Here is a 19,956-nt window from a genome sequence, read left to right as displayed (position 1 = left end):
AGCATATGCTGGAACCAGTGATAGCACAGCCAGGCGCGCAAGTGCGCCTCCTTCCCGGAAATGCAGAATCACCTATATATACTTGAGTCTGTGCAGCTGGCCCACACTATAGCAGCAAAACTACAGTGCTCAGTCAGCAAGTGGTTAACCCCAAAAATTAAAATCTAATATATTGCAGTTTACCGATCCTTAAATGCAGTGGCTGCATTTGTTTTCTTGTTTGAGGGCTGGTTCACAAGAGAATTGAGTTCCGCATTCCTGTGTGATTCCTGTGTATTCCCCTGCAGTGTGCGATTTTGCAGCCCTTTCATTTGAAAGGGGATGCAAATCGTATTGAAATACGCAAAAACTAGTGCAGTGAATGAGATCTGGTGCGTTTGTCACCTGCGTTTGAAGTGCCATTTACATTTTATTTGCACCCACTGCAGACCGTAAAGGCAGTGCTTTTTGAACAAGATCATGACAGTTCATCCGACATTATCCGATCGGACATGCACGAAAATGTTTTCCGTACAATGGCAGATCGTCATTTTTTCCATCTATTAAATATTCTGCCCTTATTGTTTTAACCTTGGATAGTAAAACATTTTTTTTCTGCCAGTAAATACCTTATACCAGTGGTCATCAGGGCCCACTAACAGGCCAGGTTTGCAAGATAACTGAAATACATCACAGGTGATATACTTTGCTGCCCAGTGATTGCTGTATTCTAGTCTGCATCTCCCCAAGGTAATACATAAAACCTGGCCTGTTAGTAGGCCCTGAAGACAGGGTTTATGACCACTGTCTTATACAGCCCACTTCCTGTTTCTTGTCTGGTAAAAAGCCAAGGCTTATGACATCATGCACAGCTCTCTCTGGTCAGGAAGGAAGGGGGATGAGTCATAAGAGAGCCAATGAGAGCTGCAGAGCTGGAGGTGTGCCTCTGTGTGTCTGTGTAAATCCAGGAAGTGAACAGGCAGCAGCTTCTGCTGCCCACAGTTAAAATGGATGCAGTCAGACTCAGTGGAAGGACATTTCTGCAGCATATTTGGCAAGTACAGAATCACAGTATATATAAAATAATATACAAAGTGGTTGGAGGGAAGCTTCAGAATGACAAAGATGTTTTTATTACAAATTGTGCGAGCAGACTGCAGTTCCTCTTTAACAAGAGAAAATGAATACAGCTACCACATTTAAAGATTGGTAAACTGCAATATATTATAGTTTTGTTTTTTGGTTTATTGCCACTTTAAGAACAATGAGAATGAGCACCTATTTGGGATTCGTAACATTACATTACAGAATACGGTGTATGTGTACCACAGACTCCAGAGACATAAACTGAGCATTTGATACTCTGTAATATTCCTTCCTTATCTGTATTCCCTCCTCCAAGCTTAGTGCTCTCAGTAAAACATTAATATGTGCTTTCTCTGCACACACCCATAGCTGGGCCTCTGGCCTTGTCACTGATCTCCACCTATATTATGACGTCACCACTCTACAGGAAACAGTATATCAACAGCTGCCATAGTGCAGACAGTCAGAAGAAGAAGAAGAAGGGAAAGACCTAGTATATACAAGGGAAGGTCCAACAACTGAAGAAGATATAAACATGTATTTCCTCCCAGATTTCTCCAAGGAAACATGGATTCTGCTAATCCTTTTGCTGGCACTTCTCACTTAGTGAGTATATCATTGTTTCCTAATGAACCAATTACTTTTTCATACTCTGCACATGTGTGCCTATTTTATTTTTGTATAATCCTTTTTCGGTGTGTATATACTTTAAATTGTGTCTGCTTTAAAGGGCAGTGTTTTTGTTATTCAATTTTGTACCCTTTCCCCAAATCCAAAGCACTACATAGAGTCTGCTTATGGTAAGTAATATATTATAGTTGCAGTGGCCATCATCCCTGTCCTCAGTGCCCACTTACAGGCCAGGTTTTAAGTATTACCTTGGGGAGATTGTGTCGGTTCACACTGAGGCAGCACAACTTGCAGTGCGACTGCCAGGCGACTTGGACAAGACCGGCGCTGCGGCAACTTGCAAAATTACTTCTCTATAGAAGTCAATGCAAGTCGCCTCAAGTTGCCTTTTAAACACTGACTGCATACAGGCAGTCCCCGAGTTACAAACATCCAGCTTACAAACGACTCGTACTTACAGACGGAGGGACACAACAGGAAGTGAGAGGAAATCTACCCCTAGGAAGGGAAATTCACTCCTGTAAGAATTATTAGGGGAAAAAGGTGTCTCCACTGAAGCTTTATCACCAAGGATTGTTTCCACAACAACCTAAAATTTTCAAAATTCAATTGTCATTGGGACGGAAAGTGAGGTGAAATTTTTGAACAGGGGCACAGACAGCAAAACAAACATTACAGGGGGGATAACCCTTCCCTATGCTATCAAAAGCTTAAAAATTGTTTTTTTTTGCTGCAGCTACACTTAAAATGTACCTGATCCAACTTACAAACAGATTAAACTTAAGAACAAACCTACAGTCCCTATCTTGTTTGTAACCCGGGACCGCCTGTAATGACACTCTGATACAGGCAATGAGAATTTTTTTTTTTATTAGAACAAATTTTATACATGAGGTGACACTTCTATATATAAACAGCAGCCTTCTGAAAAAAAAAAAATCAATATTGCCACAGCCCAGTAAAAACAGGACCGTCAGCACCGATTATGGGATTAGTATATTGGACATTATTAGCACTTAAAGCGGGAGTCCGCCGTTTTTTTTTTTTTTAAAGCCAGCAGCTACAAATACTGCAGCTGCTGACTTTTAAAATAATGACACTTACCCGCCCAGCGCGCCCCCGATGTCGGCACCCGAAGCCGTTCTCTCGATCGTCTCTCGGGTGCTGCCGCCGCCATCTTGGGTATGGGAATCAGGAAGTGGACCCTTGCGGCTTCATTTCCCGGTTCCCTACTGCGCATACGCGAGTCGCGCTGCGCAATAAGGATGGTCCCCGCTGTCTCTGGGATCCGTGTGTTTTCCAGCAGACAGCGGGGGACCTTCGGGAAGGGGCGTGGATTCTGCAGAAAGGGGTGTAGCTTCTGCAGATATCTATGCCGGAAGTGGGTGCAGATACCTGTACTGTACAGGTACCTGCACCCCCCTCCCCCCTGAAAGGTGCCAATTGTGGCGCCGGAGGGGGGGGAGGGTTCCAATGAGCGTAAGCTCCACTTTAGGGTGGAGCTCCGCTTTAAAGCGGTTGTATTGTCTGCTTGGTCATTTTTACCTACCTATAATAAGGCTTACCTGTAGGTAAAATGAATATCTCATAAACCTGTCAGCTGCCTCAGCGGTGATCGGGCGGCCCAGTGGGAGCTTTTTTTGTGGTGCATACTAGCTCATTAAGCCTTTGCCTTACAAATTTTATTTTTTGATCTTTTTGGACATTCAACGCTTTAACCCTATTCACGCTGAGCAAACTGAAATTAACTTCAATGCTCAACACCAGAATTCCAAGTTATTCTATTGTGCACGCTCACATCTGAGCAATGTGTTACAGTGACCTGTAGTGCCCGTTCACACTACCGCGACTTGTCAGGCGACTTAGCCGCCTGACAAGTCGCGTTCCATTCTGTACTATGGAACCGTTCTAATAGGAGCGACTCAAGTCGCTCCGACTTAGAAAAAGGTTCCTGTACTATTTTTGGGGCGACTTCAGGCGACTTGCATTGACTTCTATACAGAAGTCATTTTGCAAGTCGCCGCTGAAGTCGTGTGCAGGTCGCGTCTGTGAGTCGCGCTGCAAGTCGCGTCGCCCCTGTGTGAACGGGCACGTAGGGCCTGGTATGGAATTTCAGGGGACCCCCACGCATTTTTTTTCTTAATTTTTTTTTTTTCTTAATGCTAACATGACCTGTGTGCAAATAGCCTTTAAAAAAACCCATAGAAGTGAACCAGCGCAAAAAAAATTCAAGTTGAGAGGTGCGCCTGTTCAACTTATGCAAATGAATCTACGTGGCTTGACATTCACTAAGATTTTGCCGGCGCAGTGAACCAGAGCACTTGAACGGGCGTAAATGCCGTTTGCGCATGCGCAGTGCATAAAATGATCTCACGCAGTTCCGAGTGTATTTGCAGGTGCAGCAAGCTTGCTCAGAGAAAGTTAATATTCCGTCCTATTTTGGCCATATTTGTTACTTGGACAGTCATATCTATACTTCCTCACATCACCCCCATGATATTTGCACTTCCAGCTTGTTTTAATTCTGAGTTGAAGATCTATAGCGACGCACAGATCGCGGCCGCCCATGCGTTGGCAACATGATAGTAAATGGGGAATTGCGCTGTGTTACAGGCACAAATGCTTTGTAAATACAAAAATGGCCGTTGCACATCGGCGTGTGCCGCTACTCATGACACAAATGCTTTGTAAATCAGTCCCTATGGGTTGTAGTGTGCATAGAGCAATGCATATGATCACAGCTAACATCTACTGCTCATTATAAACAAACAGAGAGGTAAAAGGAGAGGTTTCGGAGTTCACAGAGGACATTAGAAGGAGGCAGAAAAAACACAAAAAGAAACAATCACATGAAATATAAATTACAGGGCCATTAAGTAGTGGATATGTATGAATTATATCTGCAAAAAAAGGGTACTGTTTAATGTCACCTTAAGCTGAACTTCTGTCTGTTTTTTTTTTTTTTGCTGTTTTTCTATTTATTTGCCCATTGACATCTGACTTTTCATGTTTATTCACATCTGTTATCTGCTGTTTTTTTTTTTTTTCAGCTATGGGATTTGGCCTTACGGAATTTTCAAAAAGTATGGAATACCAGGTCCTAAACCCCTGCCATTTATTGGGACTTTTCTTGAAAACAAAAATGTAAGTATACAATCTGTTTATGGCAAAGTTTTATGTTAACCAGATTTATAATTATTTTTAAAATCAAAGGGCTCGCTCACATATATGCTGTGACAAGTGTTTTTCTACACAGGATAAACTCCAGTCATTGCAAAGGCATAGAACACATTTGTTTTCTAAAAGATATATTATTTAATTTTATTGAAGATACCGTATAAAAGCAACATCACACAGCATACAGCAAAAGACACTATGGGAATAGAGGGAAAATCCTTTTGTTTCACACCTCCACTAGTGCTCACTAATGATTTCCAATTTGGACATTTGGAAGGGCTGATTAAATTAAACTAAGGGTTAATAAGGGGTAAAACAGAGGAACTTTTTATTAAATAATTTTTTTTTTTTTTTTTTAACTGGTCCGGTTGCTTTAATTGACATTATCTGCAAATCTAAGTTCATCTCTTTGATCTGCAGATGAATTAACAGAATGATACAAATGCAAAAATATGTTACTGGGATCTATGCATAATCAAGGTCTAGAGCAGGGGTAGGCAACCTTTTGAGCATAGTGTGCCGAATTTTTTTTTCAATCAAATTGAGAGTGCCGGCTACATAAAACAATGCCAACTTCACACTCTTGATCACGAAAAGGACAAGTAATTTCTGAAAACAACTTCAATCATAGTAATAAATGAACATTGAATTTTAAGTGATATAAATGGTAACTTACCTTTTTTTCAGAAGAGATGTGTTATGAGGTAAATCTTATAAACTTCAAATTAATATGCCAGAGGAGGACTTCAGCAGAATCTACAGTTGGAAAAAAAGTGTGAGATGATATTGGTCATCCTAATAAAGATCCTTCAGATCAGTCCCAATTGCTGCCCCTTCACATCTCGGATCAGTCCCAATTCTTGCATCTTCACACCTCAGATCAGTCCCAATTTCTGCCCATTCACATCTCACATCACCCCAGTTCTGGCCCCGTTACACCTCAGATCAGTCCCTATTCCTGTCCTTCATATCTCAGGTCAGTCCCAATTCCTTCACATCTCAGATCAGTTACAATTCTTGCCCCTGCACAACTCAGATCAGTCCCAATTCCTGCCCCTGCACACCTCAGATCAGTCCTAATTCCTGCCCCTTCACATCACAGATCAACCTGTTCCTGCACCTGCACATCTCAGATCAGTCCCAATTCCTGCCCCTGCACACCTCAAATCAGTCCCAGTTCCTGCCCCTTTACACTTCAGATCACCCCAGTTCCTGCCCCTTCATACCTCAGATCACCCCAGTTCCTGCCCCTTCACACCTCAGATCACCCCAGTTCCTGCCCCTTCACACCTCAGATCACCCCAGTTCCTGCCCCTTCACACCTCAGATCACCCCAGTTCCTGCCCCTTCACACCTCAGATCACCCCAGTTACTGCCCCTTCACACCTCAGATCACCCTCAGTTTCTGCCCTTTCACATCTCAGATCAGTACTGATTCTTGCACCTTCACATCTCAGATAAGTCCCAATTCCTGCCCCTTCACACCTCAAATTACCCCAGTTCCTGTCCCTTCACATATCAGATCAGTCCCTATTCCTGTCCTTCACATGTCAGATCCGTCCCAATTCATTCACATCTCAGATCAGTCCCAATTCTTGCACCTACACATCTCAGATAAGTGCCAATTCCTGCCCCTTCACACCTCAGATCACCCCAGTTCCTGCCCCTTCACACCTCGGGTCAGCCCCAATTCCTGCCCCTTCACACCTTAGATCAGTCCCTATTCCTGCCCTTCACTCTGTAGATCAATCCCAATTCCTGCAACAAATAAATTCTGCTAATAAAAGTCTCTTAATGCGATCCTTGGCCTTGAACCTCCTTTGTGAGAATTTTAATGTCAGGGGTGTATTTTGTCACTCTAAGTTGTACACAATCTTCTGAGAGATCACAGGTCATACGAGCACGATGCGGGTTTAATATTGTCCCCCCCCCAGTATGAAGAAGTTAGGGGTACACAGTACCCCTTTTCATGGATCCCCAATACTGTCCCCCCAGTGTGAATGAGTAGGGATTCATAGTACCCCTACTCATGGGACCCCAATACTGTACCTCCCCTAGGAGTAAGAAAATAATACATAGTACCCCTACTCATGGGACCCCAATACTATCCCACTATGTGAATAAATAAGGGGCACATAATACCCCTACTTATGGAACCCCAATAATTAGGAGCCCTAATACTGCACCTACCCAACGTGAATGAGTAAGGAGCACAGCACCTGTACTTATGGAGCCCTGATACCACCCCCATGAAAATGAGCAAGATGTACTGAGTACACCTACCCATTCACATGTCCCTCCACTCATCCACATATTGCTGTGCCCTCCCATATCCCTGTTGCAAAGCATCACAGCCACGGCATATGTGCAACCCCATCTGCTGCCTTTGCAGCTTAAGGGGGAGGTTAGGGGGCTGTAAAAATGTGACTCTTTCACCTTCCCCCAACTGCAAGTCCAAAGCCTCATACACACGATACGATTGTTGGCCAACTGAGCATCTGATTTTTGGTCAAAAGGGCGTGTGCCAGGATCTTGTCTTGCATACTAGAGGTACACAAATGCCGTACAACAAACACGAACGTAGTGACGTATTGTGAGGAATTTCAGCTCTTGAGCGCCACCTTTGGGCCCCTTTTGCCAAATTTTGTGTTTGGTGAGCATTGATTCCAAGCATGCGTGTTTGTATTTTTGACTTTTGTGTGACGGATTTGTGTACTGACCATACGAAAATCTGATGTCAAACTGTTTTTCCGCCGAAAATTTACTAGCCTGCCATCCAACATTTGTTAGCCGAAAATTGGACAACAATTGTCAAAAGGAGCGTACTAACGGTAAGAATTTAGGACAACAGTCTGTCAACAGACAATCCCCTGCCAACAGTCGTACCGTGTGTACAAGGCTTTAACATAAATGTATACACTTGCAAACTTTGTAGAAGCCTTTAGTTGGTCTGTGTTACATGTTTGCAGAATTGGAATTTTAGCATTTCCTTAGTGGAATATGATCCTATAAACAAATGGCAGATGTTCAGGAAGTAAGGGATTAAACTATTTCTGCCCAATTTCTGTCTAAATACTTACAAATTTACTCTAGAAAGCAGTGTCAGTATTTTAAAAAGATCTGTTCTTAGCATAATTCTCATTAACACTGGAAACACAAAATAACCTTCAAGTGAAACTAAAGGCAAAACATTTATTAGCTTTCTCTTGACTTCCTGTCACATAGCTAAAACAGGAAATGAAAGGACACCCCCCCCCCCCCCCCCAAAGTGAGGGACTCTCTGTTTTTTACCAGCACTAGTGTCCCCAATTGAAGATTTCCCCTCTATTCCTTTTCCGGTGACAACCGAAATTTGGGGATTTTCTTTCACTTTCTGTAATAACAGTAAACAAGTCAAATGAGGCACTCCATAGCAGGGGCACCGACAATAAAAACCTGACAGTTATTCTAATTCCTCTTCACTCTATCCAGAACTAAAAAAAAAAAAAATGTTTTGCTTTTCGGTATACTGCAAAACTTAACTCCAGCCTTGCCTTCAATCTTCCACAGTTGTGTAAGCTCTTCTTCAGTACTGAAATCGCCTGCTCTAATTTTACTGCACACTGTAAGAACCTCACAGTTCGCATTAAAAGCTACAGCACGTTAGATAGAGCCCGCTTCTATTCCTGGCTGGAGAATGGCCGGCATCATCTAGCCCTTTCTCACTCAGCCTTAGGCCGCATTCACATATGTGCGAATTGGATGCATCCAATTTGCATAACATGCGATTGTGACCGGCTCTCAATGGAGCCAGTCACACATATCTGGGGCGGCCACTGTCCACATTCCAAAAGGGTCATATGTGTGCTTGGGTCTGGTTCAGGTGCAAATTCAGGCAAAAATTCGGCCTGATTCGCACCTGAACAGGAACACACCAGACCCCATGCTGGGAACTGTGGCCACCATATGTGAACCCGGCCTTAATATCCCTTGCTCACCTATTTCATTTAATGAATTCCAGTTCAATCAAATGATAGGCTCAGCATCACATGTGGGCAAATGCACATCCCTGCCCTTAGTCCCTGTTCACACTGATACGGTGCGGGAAACCTCATGTGATTCAGACAGGAAGTCACATACGATTCTTTGCAGTGAGATTTGAGCCCATTCATTTTCTATGGCTCAAGTCACACCGCACCTGCACGAAAAAGGTACATGCAACTTTTTTTTGCCACATTGGAATTGGATCACATTGATGTGAACACCCATGCGATCCGATTCAGCCAATCGCTCTGTGTTTTGTGAACAGTTTTTGGGGTGGCGTTAAATTAACATTGACATTCACAGAGGTTCATATGAACGGAGTGTGTTTGTCATGCTGTGTGGGAAACACACAGGAATCGCTGCAAATCCTGCACCACATTAGTGTGACCCGGGACTTAAATGTCCTCAGTCTAATGGCCAGCATCATTCAACCCGCTGATTTCTGAACCTGAAGGTTATCCTGGGCTCTTCCCCATCTGTTACTGGACAGTGAAAGGAGAAGTAGCACAGCAATGAGCTCACCTTTCTGCTTTTCTCTTCCTATTAGCATGCTTCTTGTTTCTATGTGCTGCTTCTTCCTCTTACACTCCAGCCTTACTGTACAGGGGCTGCAATAGGCTAAAATTCAAAAGTCAAATTCAAGTACTTACACATAAAAAAATAAAATAAAATAAAATAAGATATTAATGATTACAGAATTGCATTTTGTGACTTTTATATCTAACTAGAGCTCAACATTAACTTTTTTTTACAAAATATACTGTATATTCTAACTTATGACTGCAGTACTTCAAACCATATACTGTATTTTGCACTGTCTCACTTTTTGTGAACTTCTCTTTACCAGGGTCTCGCTGAATTTGACATGGAATGTTTTAAAAAATATGGCAAAATATGGGGGTAAGTTCTTTCTTTATTGTGTTACCCAAATAGATTACCTTGCAGAAAAAGCTGAGCAATTAGTTGTGTATTTCACTGGTCTTTGAAAGTTGTGGGCTCTGCTTGTATCCACAATATAGAGAACACTTCATGTACATTGTTTTGAGTCCCAGCCTAAATTTGCTTACTGGATCTTATAGAAGGCACAGGTGTCTATAAACTTTAGATGACGGTGTGACCATAGTGAATTAATATTCGCCATTTTCACACCACAGTGCCTCCCCGCCAATCAGGAGGCAGCACAGTGAGACCTGTTTCACGGTTGGCCAAAGCGCCAGGCATCCCTATTGCATGCCAAGCGCTTTGGCAGAAGTGGGACAGAGCGGAGGAAGCTGCCTGGAGAAGACGGAGGAGAGCACACCCAGTAAACAGGGCCGTCTTTAATATGGATTGGACCCCGGGCAAAAATTTTCTTGGGCCCCCCCATGCAATTTCGCTCTCCACCTGCTCTGAGACATACAATAAATAGCAACTGGACTCAAAATCGGTTCACTGTATCAGATCAGGGAGCAATTGCGATTGGTTGCCAGAGGTTACAGTATATCATTACCACTTACTGACTGGTTGTTAGAGGTTACAGCACACATATGGCTCACTGATTAATTGCTAGAGGTTACAACACATGATTTCTGCTTGCTGATTGGTTGCTAGAGATTACTGTACAGTAATACTGCTCACTGATTGGTTGCTAGAGGTTACAGCACACCATCTCCTCACTGCCTGCACACCATGGACTGGGGTGGTGAACAGACCCATCAATAGACAGAAAACTCCAAGGGATCCTAGAACTCCGGGGATCAGTGGCAGTGTTGAGGGGAGGGGAGGGGAGGGTGTGATCAATGGCAATGCTGATTTTTTTTTTTTTTTACTGACTGCCAATATAAAGAGGAGTTTCAACACCAGCCACCAATGTAATAGGGGTTTATACTGACCACCAATGTAATAGAAGCATTCACAGTAACCACCAATGTAAGAAGGGATTTACACTGACCATTAATGTAAGGGGATCATTCACACTGGCCACTAGTGTGAATGAAAGCCAAGCCCCATGAGAAGATTTACACTGACCACCAATGTAACTGAGACATGTAGCCTGCATTTACATGTGTGTGTTGGGAACACATGCAAAATCGCTTTCCTGACACCACAGAAATGTGCTGCCCTTTAGCAGATACACAGCAGTGCCTCTGCACCCCCAAACCTCCCCCATTCTCTTCACTCTAACCCCCCCTTAACGCTACCTGCCTCCTCTGCTCATCTTTGCACCCACCTTCCTTACCTCCATAAATCCCCTCCTTGCTCACCTGTGCACCCCAAGCTGTAATTCCTTCTCTGCCTACCTATGAACACCCCACACTACCCTCCCCCCCACCACCAATTTGCTTACCTTTGCAGAACAGGATGATGGTAGGCTTAATGACCACAGTTGCAGGCAGGACTTTTAAGCATGCCCCTCCTCAGTGGGCAGCATTCAGTATAGGTGATGGTGGATATGACCTCAGGGGGGCATGATATGCATAAGAATGCCACCTTTATTTACATATCAATGCTGCTGGACGCTGCTATTTACATATAAATGCAGCCACAATTTACATATGAATGCATGTTATTTACATGTAAACAGTAGCTCTCTCTCCCAGCAGATAGGGATCCTTTTGGGCTTTCATGTAAAAGCAATCAGTAAATAAGAAAGCCCTGTCTAAAAAGTTGGTCATACACGGCTCAAATTTCTGCTGATTCTTGCTGAAAGAGCAACATTTGAACTGTGAGTGGCCAGCTCAACAAAAGCTGATTTTAAAATTTGAAGAAGCTAAGTGGAAAGCTATCAAGATTGTGTGCCTCAGCTTTGTTATGTTTAACTGTGATGTCATATATTGAATGGTAATGTTGGTATTCCGTTGGTATCAGTGGCAGTGTATAGGTGCCTTACCTATATGTGCATGGTGTCCTGAAAAGTCACAGAGTAGTTGATTAGCTAATATCATTGCTGGTAAGTTCCCAGTATGACCTACAGGACCATGTATTGTATTTTGAGTCTTGTACAATTAATGTCCGTTACACCTTTTCGTTATATATATGGATGTGCCCCTAAACTATTGTATGTATTTTTTTTCTTAAAGGTTACTGAGTTTCTGAACCTACCACAGACTGAGTGCGTTGGGCCGGTTGTCCGGTGATCCATGTAGTGTCTCAGTTATCTGCTCCTGAGGCTGAGTACGATGGTCCAATTGTCGGAGATCCATGCTGTGTCTCAGCTACTACTTGAGCCTGATTGTGTGGTACCGTTCTTCATGATTTCTTGGTTCTATTAGCATTTGAACTACATTTATTTTTTCTACATTAGCTCTGGATTTCGGGCAAATCATTTGCAGTGTATGATATAACTGCAATCCTCTCACTTACATTGAGTTGAAAGTGTAGTAGTTACTTACTGTAAGTACTGCATTTTGTGAGCTAAACCAGGTTATATGTCTTATGCCCTGTACACACGGTCGGAAATTCCGATGGAAAAAGTCAGATCTTATTATGTTGTCGGAAAATCCGATCGTGTGTGGGCGCTATCGGACTTTTTCTGTTGGATTTTCCGACAACAAAATCCGAACGCATAAATTCTGATCATGTGTAGACATTTCCGACGGACAAAGTGCCACACATGCTCAGAATAAACTAAGAGACGAAAGCTATTGGCTACTGGCCCATTTATAGTCCCAACGTACTTGTTTGATGTCACCTCATTCAGAACGATCGGATTTTCTGTCAACTTTGTGCGACCCTGTGTATGCAACACAGGTTTCGGACAAAATACGTCGGAAAAATCAGACGGATTTTGTGGTCGGAATGTCCGACCATGTGTACAGGGCATAAGTATCATCAACAATGCAAGATAATTGCCATTCTGCACTTTCATTATTAGTAGTAGCCCACCCTACAAAATGGCTTCCTTCTCAGCATCTGATGCTGAAAACTGTCTTAAGAAATTACCTTGCCAGAAAAAACAACAACTGTTCAGGTTTAAATCCTCACCATTAAGTGACACTTGGAAAAGAAACGTTTGAATCTTCTTACTATTATTTGCCTGAACCATTAATTTAGAGATAATCATATTATAATTGTATACAGTTCTACGGTAGGTAAGTTAAATGTGATCACTGCAGCATACATTAGGCCAAAGACAGGCTTATCACTGGGTATTGAATTGATCAGTTTCTGTAGATCATATGACATAAGCTCACAGACCATCATAATACTTATTCAAAAAATTTCCTGCAGGTTTTTTGATGGTAGACAGCCAGTTCTAGGTGTTGTGGATCCAGTAATCATAAAAGCCATTCTTGTAAAGGAATGTTACAGTGTTTTCACCAACAGAAGGGTAAGTGGCTGTACTGCATATGAATCTTACTACAGTTTGTAAAATATTTTTAGCTTCTAAGTATTTCTCCATAGTGTTTTCTTTCAGCCAATGTGCCTGTTTTACTTATTCTCATATCTATTTTTATTAATTTGATAAATCCTGTATAATATTCATTTTAAATTACATTGTTAGGCCTCATGCACACAGTGAATACCCTTAGCCCCTCTCAACACCAAAACTCCTAGCAGGAAAAAACAGCTTAAAAATGCAGTAAATGCTGTATATTGCACATGCGTCTAGTCTTTAAGCATTATTGCATTCTTTTGGTCAGTATAATAATTTATGCATCTAGCGTTTAGGCCGTTTTTATTTTTTTTATTTTTTTTTGCTCCACTATTCTACTGAATAGTTGGTGTTTGTTTTTTCAGCCTGTAAATGCTCCTCTTCAATAGGCCTGTATATGCTTATGTGTGCATGGACACATTGACTTACATAGAGGTGCATTTACAGTCTGAAATAAAACACTCAACGTCTGTAACAGTGGCATTTTTCAGCTCTGTATGCAAGAGGTCACATGACAAATTCTAAAAATAATAGATCTTCTGAAGTGCTGGATACCAAAAAAAAACCACGTCAAAATAATTATTTTTCAGGAGTAACAGTGTTGCAAGTTTTTAGAGCTACAAAGCCATTCCTTCAGGTATTATGACAAAAAAATGCAGAAAATAGAAAATGTATATTTTGCCGTTTTTATCATTTTTCCTGCCTTAACCACTTCAGCCCCAGCAGATTTGGATGCACCCAAACAAAATTGATATCCTTTTTTTCCCACAAATAGAGCTTTCTTTTGGTGGTATTTGATCGCCTCTGCGGTTTTTATTTTTTTGCACTATAAACGAAAAAAAGAGCGACAATTTTGAAAAAAAAACAATATTTTGTACTTTTTGCTATAATAAATATCCCCATTTTTTTTTTTTAAAAAAGCAAAATTTTTCTCAGTTTAGGTTGATATGTATTCTTCTACATATTTTTGGTAAAAAAAAATCGCAATAAGCGTATATTGATTGGTTTGTGCAAAAGTTATTGTGTCTACAAAATAGGGGATAGATTTATAGCATTTTTATTATTATTTTTTTTTTTACTAATAATGGTCGCTATTTGCGATTTTTATCAGGACTGCAACATTATGGTGGACACATCGGACACTTTTGACACATTTTTGGGACCATTGGCATTTATACAGCGATCAGTGCTATAACAATGCACTGATTACTGTAAAAATGTCACTGGCAGGGAAGGGTTTAACACTAGGGGGCGATCAAGGGGTTAACAGTGTTCCCTCAGTGTGTTTCTAACTGTAGGGGAAGGGGACTGACCTAGAGGAAGTGACAGATTGTGGTTCCTAGCTAATAGGAACTCACACTCTGCTACACCTCACAGAAGAGAACAGGGATTTGTGTGTTTACACCCACATGTCCCTGTTCTGCATCTCGTGCCCACGATCGCTCGCAGCCGGTAGTTATCGCGACCATCGGGCACAACCATCGGCACCCCCACTGTGCAGTGGGCGCACGCGCCTGCTATACCGATCCCGCAAACCGACATATAGCTACGACAGGTCATGGGATCGTGGAGACCTGCCGCAGTAAATTGACAGCCGTTGGTCGACAATCAGTTAACACCCGAAGAAGGGGCTTTATAGTTCTAAAAGCCTGTTTTTAAATATTTTAGTTAGCTGCTAAAAGGCATCATTTTGACTGTTTTGCCTTCTCTACCTCTGTCCTTATTCCTGGCTAGCCTGGTTGCTTTTTGAGTTGATGAAGCTACACAACAACATAAGGAAAGGAGTCAGTTTATCTAATACTACAGATCTAGACATGGTGTTTGCCTTCTTCTAATGATCCCCATATAACAACTGTAATTGGCATTCACTATTGGTAATGAATGAAGGATGGCTTTAGCTGCAACTGGCAGCCAGTTAAAGACAGTTGCATGGGGAGTCCTTCCTGTATAGACACACAGGTTAAATGGGAAAATTGGCTGACTGAGTATACTTTTCTTTTGTCCTCCAAAGAATTTTAATTTTTTTCTAACCCAGTTCTCACCTGTACATTCTACCCAATTTAGAATTTTGGACTAAATGGACCTTTAAAATCTTCGGTATCAAGTGCTGAGGATGAACAATGGAAGCGAATACGAAGTGTGCTGTCGCCTACATTCACCAGCGGAAAACTGAAACAGGTGAGTCTTGTCTGTATACATAATATATATATAATTCACCACATCTTTACTACTGAAATCAGAAAAATAGCAGTGCAACAATTATGTTCTTAGCAGTGCAACAATTATGTTCTCACAGGCAACCTGTGACAAAGCTATAATATTAGGAATGGCTCCGTTAGGCTAGGTTTAGACCTGTGTCTAAACCGCCACTCCGCAATCCATGTTCAGATTGCCTTTCAGAGCCATTTGACTGCCTCCGCACTGACTGTATTAACCCCATAATTGCAGCACAAATGCACCACAACCACGTACATTGCACACTGTTACAGGGCATTTATGGCTCTCCTCATTCACATCTTGTCATCTCCACAGATGTTCCCAATAATTAAAACTTATGGAGCCCTTTTAGTGAAGAATGTCCAGAAGAAAGTTGATAACAAGGAATTTTTAAACATGAAGGAGTAAGTATGTGGTGTATGAATTATTGGTAACCAATCTAACAGAATGCTGTTTGCAAAAAGGAGTAGATATCCATTTGTAGAAAATCGATGACAACGAAAAGTAGGGGTGCACCGAATGGGTTTTTTGGTGCCGAAACCGATACCGAAAATGAAAAATACACTAGGCCGAAAACCGAAACCGATACCGAAACAGCACCGATACTGAAAATGACTGTTTTTAAAAAATATTTTCATACAGCAGATGGTCAGAGACTGCAGGCATGGTACAGGAGATGGTCAGAGACTGCAGGCATGATACAGGAGATGGTCAGAGACTGCAGGCATGGTACAGGAGATGGTCAGAGACTGCAGGCAAGGTACAGGAGATGGTCAGAGACTGCAAGCATGGTACAGGAGATGGTCAGAGACTGCAGGCATGGTACAGGAGATGGTCAGAGACTGCAGGCATGGTACAGGAGATGGTCAGAGACTGCAGGCATGGTACAGGAGATGGTCAGAGACTGCAGGCATGATACAGGAGATGGTCAGAGACTGCAGGCATGATACAGGAGATGGTCAGAGACTGCAGGCGTGGTACAGGAGATGGTCAGAGACTGCAGGCATGGTACAGGAGATGGTCAGAGACTGCAGGCATGGTACAGGAGATGGTCAGAGACTGCAGGCATGGTACAGGAGATGGTCAGAGACTGCAGGCATGTTACAGGAGATGGTCAGAGACTGCAGGCATGGTACAGGAGATGGTCAGGGACTGCAGGTATGATGCAGGAGATGGTCAGAGACTGCAGGCATGGTACAGGAGATGGTCAGAGACTGCAGGCACGGTACAGGAGATGGTCAGAGACTGCAGGCATGGTACAGGAGATCAAAGCAGCCTCACCAGTTCCCCTCAGATGCAGCCTGCCTGATAAAAATACATGCACAGTGTTTTCCATGTATTCCAATGGCTTTAGTTCACACCATGCAGTCAGTTTCCGGTGCGGAAATTGACTGCATGGTGTGAACTAGAGCCATTGGAATACATGGAAAACACTGTGCATGCATTTTGTGCAAAAAAAAAAAAAAAAGCACACGTAACTGCATCTGGTGTGAACTGGCCCCAAGCAAGCTACCTGGTTCCGTTCCAACAGACTTCTATTGGGAATGATCATATCGTTACCTCTACTAGCAAATACTTAACCCTTCCCCATTCTATCACATGGCGATAAAAACTTAGCTGGCTCAAAATCAAGATTTTTTTTTTTTATATGGCCAATAAAGGGAGTACAGCCTTTGTCCTGTGACCTGGTTTATATAGCATGGCTACATTCACACAAGTGGCCAGAGGTAGATAGTTTCAGAGGCAAACAAATGACTTTTGGATGCAGCAGCACTGTGGGCACAAAAAACTTGTGATTTAGCTGCGGACAAAACTCTGCAATGCTTGCCCTGGGCACACTCTTTCCCCCTCATGCAGCTTGCCAGTGTCTAAATGCAGCCTTACCCATGCCCGGATCAGAGCGGTGATCTCTGTGTGTCACGGAGCTGTGCATTGAAAAAATTGTGTTTTCGGCAAATTGCTGAAAGGAAAATCTTGCCAATAAAGGGGCCAAAAATGGGGGTGGGGCCTGTGCGGGCCTCCGCCCCCTGGTGCCGCCCATTGCAGGGGTGTTTTCCTGGCTCGTCCCCTTCCTCCCTCCTCCTTTCCTCCCACCCGACAGTGCGGTGATCTCCGTGTGTCACGGAGCTGTGCATTGAATTGCCCGGGCGGCTGCAGTAACAATGTCCCGCCTCCTGTAATCATGTCAGGCTGATTCAATGTCCCGCCATTGGATCAGTGTACCGCCTGTCACAGGAGGCGGGACAATGTTAATGCAGCCGCCCGGGCAATTCAATGCACAGCTCCGTGACACACGGAGATCACCGCACTGTCGGGTGAGAGGAAAGGAGGAGGGAGGACGGGGACGAGCCAGGAAAACACCCCTGCAATGGGCGGCACCAGGGGGCGGAGGCACGCACAGGCCCCGCCCCCATTTTTGGCCCCTTTATTGGCAAGATTTTCCTTTCGGCAATTTCCCGAAAACACAATTTTCGGCCGATATGTTTCGGCGGCCAAAACTAAAAGTTCATTTTGATTAAATGAAATCAAACACACTCATTGGTAATATGACTTGGTACTTATTTGCAGTTGTTTTTTTAAGAATAAATAGTTAGAATCAGTTTACATTGAATTGCAATTTGTCAAACAAATATTTTGTTCTAGACTGGATGGTGTTAGTATCTATTTTATGCAGCTTTGCTTGAGTTGCGTTATTATTGGCTAGAATGATGGATGGGAAAGAAGTGTATACACATGGGGCTAATGTAGTATTTTAATTTTTTAACACAGTCAGTATAATTCTGTAGGAATATAGGATTTTAGGAATATAGGATAGGAGTGACAATGGTTGATATCATATGGGCTATTTTTTGATTACTAATGCTTTGATATTTGTGTCAGCATCTTTGGAAGCTACGCCATGGACATTGTTCTAAGTACATCATTCAGTGTGAATGTGGATTCACAGAACAATCCCAACGATCCATTTGTGGCCAATGCCAGGAAGCTTTTCGAATTCTCCTTTTTCAATCCATTGTTCTTAACTACAGGTAAGCTATTCAGTCTCCTACTTAGTACTTACAAATATGTATTATCTAAGGCTGCAATCCTATATATTAGCAGGCATTTGGTCCATTTTGCAGAACATTTAACCATTAATTATATCTATGTTTTTTTCTTGCAGTGCTATGTCCATTCCTTATACCTATATTGGACAAACTGAATTTCTGCTTCCTTCCTTTAAGTGTTCTCAACTTTTTCCAAGATGCCATTAAAAGTATCAAGAAAGACAGGCAGAAGGGTATTAATTCGGTAAGTAAACTTGTAGTTTTACTTAGTTTGTGTTATAAAATATTGCAAATAGGTCATTTTTCTCCTTCATTGATGTGCGCTGATGAGACTGCACTTATGGGCACTAATAGGCAGCACCAGTAGGCTGCACTGATGAGGTAGCACTGATGAGGAGACACTGGTGGGCACTGATGGGGAGGCACTGATGAGGCTGTACTGATATACGGCACTGATGGGTATTTATTGACAGCACTGATGGGAACTAATTGGTAGAACTGATGGGCACGGTTTAGCACCACTGATGGGCACTGATTGTCAGCACTCATGGGCACTGTTGGGGCTGCACTGATCATCAGGACACTGATGATCAGTGCCTTGATTATCAGTGTAGATGTCCTCTTTCACACTGGAAGGTTACTGGAATGCTAATAAGTGTGTTTACATTGTGATCAGCTGTGGTTGGACACAGCTGATCACATGGTAAAGGGCGGCTATGATTGGCCCTTAACTCCAAACTGTGCCCAAAGGACACAGTGATCACAGAGCATGCCAGATGCGCGCCGCAGCGAGGGTCGTGGTTCTGGAAGGACATCTATAGACGCCCTCCCAGAAATGGACGACCTTTCAGCTATAGCACAGTCAGCAAGCAGTTATTTAGCTGGGGGAGGAGGAGGCCTTTTTAAGATGTGAAAAAATCAAGTTGGCTGTATGTATCACTGGACTGTTCTTTTAAATAATAATAGTAGAAGAACAAGGATGCCGTTTTGTATTCATCTTCTATTTGCACAGTGAATTATTTCTGAATATTTAAAAATTAGTATTTTTGCTAATACTTCCATTAGTGATTGCAGTCTGCATATCTGTACATGTTCAAAAGAAATTAGGTACAGCTATTGCATTCTCAAAAGAGTCTTATCATGGGAAAATGTTGGAATCTCTTGGCAGAACACCATTTGTACATGAGAGATATAAGTGATTTGATGGCTTTTGTATGTATGCTCATATGAGTTACATACATACAATATCTCACAAAAGTGAGTACACCCCTCACATTTTTGTAAATATTTTATTATATCTTTTCATGTGACAACATTGAAGAAATGACACTTTGTTACAATGTAAAGTAGTGGGTGTACTGCTTGTATAAAAGTGTAAATTTTCGGTCCCCTCAAAATAACTTGACACACAGCCATTAATGTCTAAACCGCTGGCAACAAAAG

General features: G+C 42.4%; 1 protein-coding gene across 2 annotated transcripts in view; it reads left to right on the top strand.

Moving 5' to 3' along the window:
• The first annotated feature begins 1,503 nt into the window (after positions 1–1,503).
• LOC143975180 (cytochrome P450 3A24-like) overlaps positions 1,504–19,956 on the top strand; it is a 35,947-nt gene continuing 17,494 nt past the window's right edge. The window contains exons 1-8 of one of the 2 annotated variants that reach the window (XM_077477280.1): positions 1,504–1,671; positions 4,746–4,839; positions 9,743–9,795; positions 13,105–13,204; positions 15,314–15,427; positions 15,782–15,870; positions 18,347–18,495; positions 18,630–18,757. In XM_077477280.1, coding sequence (XP_077333406.1) covers positions 1,601–1,671; positions 4,746–4,839; positions 9,743–9,795; positions 13,105–13,204; positions 15,314–15,427; positions 15,782–15,870; positions 18,347–18,495; positions 18,630–18,757 — 798 coding nt within the window. In that variant the 5' untranslated portion in view covers positions 1,504–1,600. Of the gene's footprint in view, positions 1,672–4,745; positions 4,840–9,742; positions 9,796–11,954; positions 12,114–13,104; positions 13,205–15,313; positions 15,428–15,781; positions 15,871–18,346; positions 18,496–18,629; positions 18,758–19,956 lie in introns of those variants that run through there. The other variant, XM_077477282.1, reaches the window with a different exon arrangement.

This window comes from Lithobates pipiens, unplaced genomic scaffold, assembly GCF_037356315.1.
Source record: "Lithobates pipiens isolate NorthernLeopardFrog02 unplaced genomic scaffold, aLitPip1_a1.2 Scaffold_13, whole genome shotgun sequence".
Classification (NCBI taxonomy): Eukaryota; Metazoa; Chordata; class Amphibia; order Anura; family Ranidae; genus Lithobates; species Lithobates pipiens.
The sequence above is the reverse complement of the archived record's forward strand: the minus strand, read 5'-3'. Positions and strand labels throughout refer to the sequence as shown.